This window comes from Battus philenor, unplaced genomic scaffold (genome assembly GCF_028537555.1).
Source record: "Battus philenor isolate CCGP_79_NKW_IND1 unplaced genomic scaffold, ilBatPhil1.0.hap1 SCAF_3, whole genome shotgun sequence".
Lineage (NCBI taxonomy): Eukaryota > Metazoa > Arthropoda > Insecta > Lepidoptera > Papilionidae > Battus > Battus philenor.
Window position 1 is genome coordinate 14,621,780 of NW_027181693.1, and position 9,865 is coordinate 14,631,644.

The following is a 9,865-nucleotide window of genomic DNA, read 5'->3' on the forward strand; positions in this document are numbered from 1 at the left end:
ATCTTTGTATGTGTGTATTTTGATACGGTATGATTTCTTTAGGTATTTTTGAGTTTTTTCTATGCTTTTTCTTTTTTTTGAATTGAAATGCCTAACGACAAACAAGTATTGCAATGGCTGGATGAAGTGCTTGATGAAGAGCAAGATGTTGCTGCTCCGGATTCGCAAGACGAAACTTTAAGCGATGCTGTCATTGATAGTGCTCATAATTCAGAAAGCGAAATTGAGGGGTCTAAACATATCCAAGACATCGGAAGACGGAAGATAATTATTTTTTATCTCGACATACGCAGAGAAATGGCCCGAAAGTGAAATGGTGTAAAGTACCATCATCGAACGCAGTAAGGACCCGAGCACAAAATATTGTTTTACATTTACCTGGAGTATAAACATATCTGGCATTTGTCATACACAAAGCGAATATTGAGAAGACTGACATATTCAAGATGGATTTTCTTGTAGAAAATAGCTGCGGCACTTGTGGAAGATCACCAAAAATGTCGCATACAACTACGTGCTGTACCAGCGACAACAAAAAAACGGCTCCATGAAGTTTATAATGTGAACAAGGCGGTTTATCAATCGACAGCTAAGCGCGGGCGCTGTTCATCATGTCCTAGAAAGGACGACAAAAAAGTGCCAACAAAATGTTTCAAGTGTCGTAAATTTATTTGTCAGCAACACTCAAGGATTTACTGCGTCGGATGCAGAACAGAAGATTCCGCTGAATAAACTTTATTTCTTAAATTGATCTCGGCTATGCCAAAAAAATTAGTTTAAAGAGAGGTTTACTGTTTTAGTTTTTTTTTTTAATATTTTTATTGACATAGTCAGTATTTGTTTCTTAAAGTTAAGTATATTAAAGAACTTTATTAATTACTATAGAAATCCATTAAATTTTATTTCTTTTTGATACTCCTTTCCCAATGTTTTTTTGGGGTCATTTAAGACCCCATGCGCCTAATTGAGTGATTTTCTTAATGCGCCTAATTAAGGGTTAACGGTGGTAGTTGTGTAAGTCGCATTGTTTGCCGCATGCGCATTTATCAGCGGGTTGGCGGACGGTTGCACGACTACCTCTGCATGTGCGGAATTCTTTATTGTCTTTAATTACCTATACTTCTGGCGGCCGGCCCGCCATCAGTTCATGATTTGCCCGAGTAGCCCCCAATCTGAATAAGTTTGTGCAACCACGGTTTAGACCAGTTATTCCCAAAGTGGTTTATATCGACCCCTAGGGTTCTATGACAACCTGCAAGGGATCTACGTCAGCGAAAAAAATTTGGGGGTCCATGAAATGAAAATGGGGGTCCACGGTAGTGGATCTCAACACATACACTGTTAGTACCTATTTACTTACATCATACTATCTTATAATATCAAAACATTTACATTATTTATAAAAGTACCTATGAAGTAAAATATTTATTGTGTAAGTTGTAGGATGTTGGTATTCGCTTTGTGGTCGCAATACACTTTGAACTTGTAAAAACCTGAAAGTCGCAGTCTCAGAGCTTCGCTACCTTGCACTGACTTGTTCAATTCGTCACTCTATAAATACGAATGTGGGACAAACACGTTTATTCGTTTCCTGAATTATTTTTGATTTTTTTTTATTGAATTTAATTTAAATTCAATTAATAAATGTATAAATTAATATGTCTTTTAACTTTTTAACACTAAACTTCACTACAGTTAGACATTTACAGGTAATCAATATCAGGTAAGTAGGGGGTATACCCAACACGGAAAAACACGGCAAAGTGTCTACGAGACAAAAAAGTTTGGGGAACTCTGGTTTAAACGAACCTTAAGGTATTAAAATAGTAACTTACCATCAACAAAAGTACCTAATCCTTGTTTTAAAACAATAATATATCAAAATATGTGTCGAAGTTATAGCTGCAGAGATGTAATTGACAACATTCGGTATAGCATTTTATTACATCACAATGATGTAATAAAATGCTGTACCGAAAGTTAATTGACTATCCGTTAGCGTCGCTGCGCCGAAAGCCAAAATTGATTATCTATATCAGTAATTGCGCGGACATATATAAATAATGTTGCATGTATAAAACTTTAGATGAAATGCTTTTTTGTAATTTGTTCACTGACTTGTTTCATTTACCATTTAACAGCAGTAGTAACTTAAGATGTAATAAGTATTAGTATAAAATAAAAATGCCGTAATGTATGCTTTACACTAAGTTTTTATTTCACATGCACAATAAATGTGCCATTACACCTGACCGGAAAAGTGACATTACATAAATAAACCCATTTAGTAATGGGATCACACATTGCCCTTACTAATCCAGTATACGGCGAATTATCCTTAGCACTACCGGGTCAACGTTCCACTACGTTCGACATGAGTGCAATAAAGTCGCAGTTAGACATTAGTCAAGAACAATTGCGCTTGCTCTTGTGTAACTTTCATCCTTTTCCTCATTTTCTTTAAGGATTTAGACGACAAATTGACGTTTTGTCCTAACGACGATATATGCGAGTTGAGTTGATTAACCAACCTAAACTTAGTTTTGTTAAGATTTTTGTCATGTGGCTTGGTGCGCATAAGTCGTCTGTGGTAAAAAACTAATTTATTCATTGTCTGCTCTACCAGAGGTTTCCTCGCGTTTGTATTTTTACCGCCAACTTTTATACCTCCAAACTCTTCCAGTTCTTTTTTTTTTCTTTGCGAATTTTTCGCAAATTTTTTTTTTGCATTAGCTACTGGACTGTGCATTGGAGATTTATCATTCTTTTTCTTCTTAAACAATACTGGCTTTGGTTTGGAAGTGTAATATTTGCTTAGCAATTCTTGATAATCCTCTCTAGGTAATGCTGTAAATATACAATGGTAATGTTCACCAATTTCACGTCGCATTTGAGGCGGTATGTATTTTTGTCTGTAATTAGTTAATTTTTCTTGTAATGCATATAACTCATTTAAATGCTTGGATCCATTGGCAAGACCAGCTTGTCCAACAAGAACCATGTTTAGTTTCCTCAACATCCCCTTGATATTATCTCGATTGTTCGACAATTGCTTTGGACTGATTTCTTTTTGTTTAAGAAGTTGTTGATGATGGTTTTGTAAATATGTTAGCTCTTTATAAATATCTTTTGGATCACCTAAATCTTCTTTTAAAGATTCTAGCGCTCTGTTAATCTTTCTTAAAAGATTGTATCTGTTACGTGGTATGTTATTGGATGAATCAGCTTCAACTTTTTCTGTTTCATTCTGTTCTAAATCTTTGCTGGGCTGAACATTATCACTATTTTCTTGACTTTTAATCCATTTTCTCAATTCAGCGTGAAAAGACTCTTGGTCACCAACTTTACCTAATATATTTAAAAATAAATTGAAATCTGTGTTCTGTATAGTGACATTATTTTTTAGAGTTAATTCCTTTAATAATTCTTCTCCATCTTTCGTTTTGAGTTTTTCACTAATATCATTAGTAAAGTAAATTCTTGCTGATGTTACAACATCACTTGTATCCGAGACTTCATTGTCTTGAATAATTTGCCCCTTTTTATCATGGTTAGTAGATGATAATGGAATGAAATCTGGAGCCTTCTCGGTAACACCATTGGTTGTTTTGGGCGATTCTGTATCATCGATTATCGTTTTACTAGTCTCTTTCGCTTTATTCGCGTCTTCAGATTGATTTTTACATTGCGGTGTTTTCCTACCGGAAACATTATTCGGACTTTTCGTATTTTGACGCATGTCCAACTCATCAGAATTCGAAATGTTTCTCTTTTTGTTGGCGTGACCTTCGTGGCATACTGGCGAATTGGACTGGCGTTTATTCCTTTCGTTTCTATTAGGTAGTGTTGCAGATGATATAGTTTCATCTTGTGTATTGGTGCGTGCAGGGTTTCGGTTTCTTTGAGAGTTAGCATTCTCAGATGAACTGCTGTTTTCATTTGTAGTAACGTAAAAGGGATTGTATATAGAAACATACGGAGAGTTGATGGGGAGACCCGAAAAAGGTAGCGACACACGGCAAGTGTGAATAAGATGCCCTCGTCGGGCACAACCGCTGCAAAACATTTGACAGTATTTTTTTGTCTGGCGATTCTCTTCTAATGGTGTATTACAGGTGATCTGAAAAATAAATAAGGCAAATTAGGAGTTTTCATTGAAACATTATTGTATCTACTGAAAGTTTTATAGCACCTTGCTATGTTGAAAGAAAGTTTGAAAAGTAAATTGGTTTTTAGTTCTTTTTTGTTTTTAATGAACAATCAGGATTCCAACATACTAACACATCTAACACATACTTGACTGAATATATTTCGGTCACACAGTTTTTTCCACCATGACAATTTGATCAACATGTGTCATAAATTGTCAACCACAGTATTGATTTAATTATTAGCAACTATTCAACTTAATAAATTATCTCCACCAAAAAAATCTTGTTAAATAAGTGTCATAAATGTGAACTGTTTCTAATATATTTTTTTGGTGATATTTTCAATAGTTGGCTCTTGTTATAGATGATAAATTGTTTTAAATAAATAATCAAATAGTTTAATAATTCAAAACCATTTCTTGTCATAAACAGCTTGCTTTATGCAACCAATCCTTAATTAAATATGTATTTTCTCTGAGACAATTCTTGTTTTCAAAAAAATAATGATTTTAGTCTTTAGTGCTTATTAATCACTTTGCCTTAAAAAGGGATTTGAATTTCACCAGTCTTGTGGTGGACTGAACCTGAAGCTTTACTACCATTTTTGGTATTTTTTTTAAACTAAATTAAAAATAATTTCCAAATTCCACTACCGTGTTGTGATATCGACGCCACACATCCGGACAATGACTCGAGGGATGGCCAATTTGACCACATTCGGCGCATCTTATGTTGTTCCAATTGGAGCAATTTCGACACATTGTAGTATACATGTGATTCGGAGAACCACACTGAAACAGAAAAAAAATTTTTTCTACATATAGGTTTTTTTTATTATCTTCAAGCAACTATTGCCGTCTAGACACTACACTCCTTACTGCTTAATCCTGTCACAAATATAATTAACTCTCAATGCTATCATCCATTTAATTCAAATATTGGTAAACTTCATAATTTTTTTAATTGTTAGTAAGCTATATATTCTAAATCTCGCTTTTACAAGCCTTATGATTCCATCTCATTTATTGTGCCTTCTTGGGTAAAACACGTTAACCTGTTCACTCATCTCTTCAATGTACTAAAATTTTTTTCCAATGGAGACACAACATAGACATCTTTCAGTATAGGTTAAAAAAACAATAATGACTATTCTCTGCAGACTATTAAATAATACCTTATACAAAATATAGTAAAATTATTCATTTTTAAAATTTCATTTAAATAAAAAAATGTATGTTTGTTGATTATTTTTTTACAAGTATTTAACAGGAGTTTCTGGATGCAGCGCAAGATTGGTCATTGTGATGATCTTTAGAGAAAGCATATGCACCAGAGATGTTAAACGCTGCAGGTCTTCAATATACAAGGTGGTAAGATTGTCTTCTTAAAACTGACAGCGGGACACCATTCAAGAAGAGTAGAAAGAGACTGGTATCAGTGGAAGAAATTAGATGAGGCCTATGCTAAGGCATATTGTAACTTAAACATTTAAACTAATGGATGGCAACTGTAATTCTCTAAATTCAGAATAGACAGGTTTTATTATTACTATGCCTTGCAGTGGGTGTCTATCAGCTTAAATGATGATGATATGTTTAACAGATATTATTGTTTGTTATTTACACATAGAGTGTCTAACGCACTCTTGTAAGAATGCAACTTCCAGCCCCGGAAATTAAATTAATATTGTTTCTGTTTAGTTTGTATCATAGGCTTTTGAATGGTTGTGTAATGTATACTATACTGTGTATGTTTCTTATTATTATTGTAAAATCGTAACAACTTGGAAGCAGTGCTTATAAAATGAAAATCTACAAAAATAACTAAAAGCTCTCATTGCTTATAATATTTATTTCATTGAAATTGTTATGTTAAAATGTATACTTACATTAACGCAAATTTTTCTCGGGCATCGAGGTTCATAGTGGCCTGTTAGCCCACACATATAACATACAGGAGGTTTCACTCTACATGTATCATCTCGATGGCCTGGTCGATTGCAGTAGTTACACCTGAAAAAAATTTAAAATATATGATTAATAATTTTCCATTACTTCATTAACTTAGCTACTTTTTGTTTCTTTTGATGGAATGATAAAGGATAGATTAGAGCTGGCAGAGCGCTGAATGTGTCCAGCCCTAACCTGTATTTTTGCATCTAAACTCGAGGATTTCTGCAAGACCTATGACTAGGTCTGTTACATAGATTTTTTTATTATACATATCTTTTGAAACCAAATTGGATTTATTTTATAAACTATTAGTTTTTTCTACCATTAGTTAAACCACCAAGCATGACATGATACCTTATGTGCAATTTAGTAACATGTAAGCTTATAAAAAAATTATAATGGGGGTACTCCTTAACTAGAAATTTAACAATATATAAAGACAAAACACACAGTAATAATTGATAAAGCAGTATTGTTTGCTTGCAGAAATGGATACTATGACACTATTTATTATCATTATCATATCAGCGGGTAGATAAGATTCAAGAAAGGCCCCTTCCGAATATCATTTTGATATTCAGTCTCAAACTGCCCGCATCCAGCTACCACCTGTGACCACAACTATGTCCATAGTCCACCTAATGAAGGACCAACTGACAATGCGTCTACAAGCTATTTTATTATTTTTATCACTGCTTATTAAATGCCAAACAATTCATAGAAATAACAATGTACTTGACACTCTTTGAGTAAGAAACATGTTTTAAATGTGAATAAAAAAATCTCTAAAACTGAGATTAAACAATTTTCAGTCTTTATCGTAAATATATTATGAAACTTACGTTGGTTTTCTTCTGGACAACCCTGGCATACGATCTTTAGGATCAATTACCCATAAACTTTTGTCACCTGAAACAAAATTAATTTGCGATACAATTACAAAATTTTTTTTTGAATAATATGAGTAAAGTTTGCTTTTATTTAATTACAAATAAATATAAAATTCTGAATAACATTTTTCTTTAGTTTTGGTATGGCATTATGTAGTAAAAGCATGCATTTTTGCAATTTGAATTAATTTCAAACAATTGAAATTAACATATAGTTACTAGATAAGTATGAATGTGCTACAGTAATAATTTTAATTTTTTGAAATTCTTTTTGGAGTGTGCATAACCCATTAGAAAAATGGGAATAAAGCTTACTTATAATACTCACGTGACATATTCTTCTGTATTTCACGGTGGTTGAAGTTCTCTCCGCCCCAACTCTCATTATAAAATTTCTCCATTTCAGCGCGAAGAGTTGATAGAGAGTATCTTCTTTTTTTACACACCTTTTCTTTACCTTTAAGATTGTCAAAATCAAGATCTTCGTATAATATGGCTGGTACATTTGTGGAGCCAAACTTTGTTGCATCAGCTTGGACGTTATCACTGTCTCCTATTACCTCTGGTTCCCGGAAACCAGTTACATTAGCCATAATAATGTTTTCGTCAATTATGGTATTAGTAAAGGATGTCTCCGTTAAATCTACTGTTAGAAAACTATTGTCATTTGTGGAACTATCTTCAGTAGCTTTAGGTGCCTGTTTATGATTGTCAATTGGTTCCAAACAAATGCTACTATCAGATGTAGTACAAACATCTGGCTCGGTACCCATTTCATTAATTTTTGAGGGACTTGTCTTTTCTGATTGATTGGAGTCAGACTCGTAAACGTCTGCACTTGGAAAGCTTCTGTCTGTAACGGAATATGATCTGTGAGTTTTGTCAGCATCATTCATAGACAAATTACTGTCTGAGTCATAGACATCCGCACTTGGAATACTTTTCTCTGACACTGAATAGTTTTTAGTCTTTTGCCGTTTCTTTCTTGCTTTACTCTTGGGTGTTGCAAAGTATTCACCATCTTTGGCAGTGGGTGTAGCAGTTACTGGCGTATTTGTTATAGGTGTTGATGTTACTGCTTCTTTGTTTTTCTTTTTTTTCTTCTTTTTGGGCGGTGTACTTTGGTCTATAATGTCAGAGCCATGAAGGCTAAAATCAAAGCATTGATTGTTTGGACGTTTAGATGATATATTGAGAGCTATGCAGTCACCTCGGATGAACTCATCAGAAACTGATGAGACGATAGACGGAACAGGACTTGCTGACACTTCCCTTTCACCCCTTTTTGATGGTGCCCTATTTTCCAATACAACTATGTTAGTTGTTTTACTTTTGGAATCAGTAATTTGGGACACCTCAGAGACTTCTTCGTCATCTGAACTCTCTATTGTTATGGTTGGTTTAGGTGGTAATTTAACCTCAATGACTTCATCTTCATCACTTGATTCCAGTTCCACAATATTGCATGGTGTCTCGTTTTCTACTATCTCTATGCTTTTCTTTACGAACTGCGGTACGGGAGATTGGAATATTGACAAATCGGCAGATAAAGTAGGCGACGGTGCCTTCTTTACTTCTTTTACTTTAGATTCCTCTATAGCTTGAGGTTTGCTTGTGTGCAGATCGGATTCTTTCATGGGATTAATCTTTTGTACAACATGGTCTGCACTCGTATGCCAGTAACGGCGTATGGGTTTTTGAGGCGGTTTGGTCACGATGTGCTCAACATCTTTAGGATTGGTGGATACATTCGTTTGCGTTTCGTCCGCATAGTAACGTCTAGAATAGAACCGTTCCTCTTGCTCATTTTCATTAAGATCCTGAAAGTGAAAACGATTGCAAAATCATCACGCATTGTTGTGTCACAACATAAATATGATAACCTCAGAACTTACCTCCTCCATATTTCTGCGGTGAATTTAGACAAAACAAAATACCACACGAAATTAACATAATCGAAAATTATTTGGGAATAATTATAAAATTGCTGAAAGCATTGTTAATAACTAAAATAGGATTTGTATTTATTATGGACACGTCTGACACTCCATAGCGAGTCTAAGAACTAAAAAAAAAATAAAGCCACAGATAGCGCAGACATTACACGAATGGACAGATTATTAACAGTTCACAGATTGTAGAGACGTCCAACATAAAAATAGTAATTATTTGTATTAATTATTTATTCACTATTTTTACACATTCTGTAATGGCTGGCTTAATGCCGTATAGGCATTCTCTACTGGTCTACCTAAATTATGTATTTAAGAATTTACATTTTTTGGTTTCATCACTTTTCTAATATAGTTTAAACTTTAAGTGTATATTTCTGATACTTACTTATTTCTATCGATACCTTTTTATTTTGTTTGGTATACGTTAAGGTAAACCAAGTTGCAATTTTTTTGTCGATCTTTTGGTGAAAGAGAATTATATGAGAATTTCACATGTCTCACTAAAATTTTGTTACAATAGCATACATAAATACTGTTGTATAGTCCATTTAAGAGCGTTTCGTATTGAAGACTATGGCCACAGTACTATATTAAAAATAATTCTTTTGCGTCCGAATATATATTCAAACAAAGGTTTGAAGTTGAACGCCGCCTATAATGCTGCCGTCATATTGGCATTTAAACTAATTTTGAGAAGCAAATACGTGCACGGGTGAAAGTTTCCATTCACCGCTTAAACTCATATACTGTATTAATAAAATTATCCAAAACTTGGAATAAGAAAAAATTAACGAAAAGTCCATGTTAAAAATATCTTCTTAAAGCAGTATAAAACTTTTGACATAATGAGCGCAAAAGTCAAAATATGTGCTAAGTATATATTGCGTCTGTCCATGGGCATGAGTAAGAAAAGTTTA

The 9,865-nt window shown here is 33.8% G+C and overlaps 1 protein-coding gene across 1 annotated transcript; it reads right to left on the reverse strand.

Moving 5' to 3' along the window:
• Positions 1-2,195: 2,195 nt before the first annotated feature.
• Zcchc7 (Zinc finger CCHC-type containing 7) lies at positions 2,196-9,062 on the reverse strand. Its single transcript, XM_068770356.1, has 6 exons — positions 8,889-9,062; positions 7,322-8,813; positions 6,946-7,012; positions 6,040-6,163; positions 4,805-4,942; positions 2,196-4,120 (listed from the first exon to the last, which is right to left on the reverse strand). The coding sequence occupies exons 1-6, from the start codon at positions 8,895-8,897 to the stop codon at positions 2,396-2,398; spliced, it is 3,555 nt and encodes a 1,184-aa protein (XP_068626457.1). The 5' UTR covers positions 8,898-9,062; the 3' UTR covers positions 2,196-2,395.
• Between the last annotated feature and the right edge of the window lie 803 nt (positions 9,063-9,865).

What these genes read in the sequence shown, in the direction of transcription:
- Zcchc7 (XM_068770356.1), bottom strand. An exon ending in CGAGAAAAATTTGCGTTAAT is followed by an intron (nt 4,943 to 6,039) that starts GTAAGTATACAT and finishes TTTCTGTTTCAG; the next exon opens with TGTGGTTCTCCGAATCACAT. An exon ending in GGCGTCGATATCACAACACG is followed by an intron (nt 4,121 to 4,804) that starts GTAGTGGAATTT and finishes TTTATTTTTCAG; the next exon opens with ATCACCTGTAATACACCATT.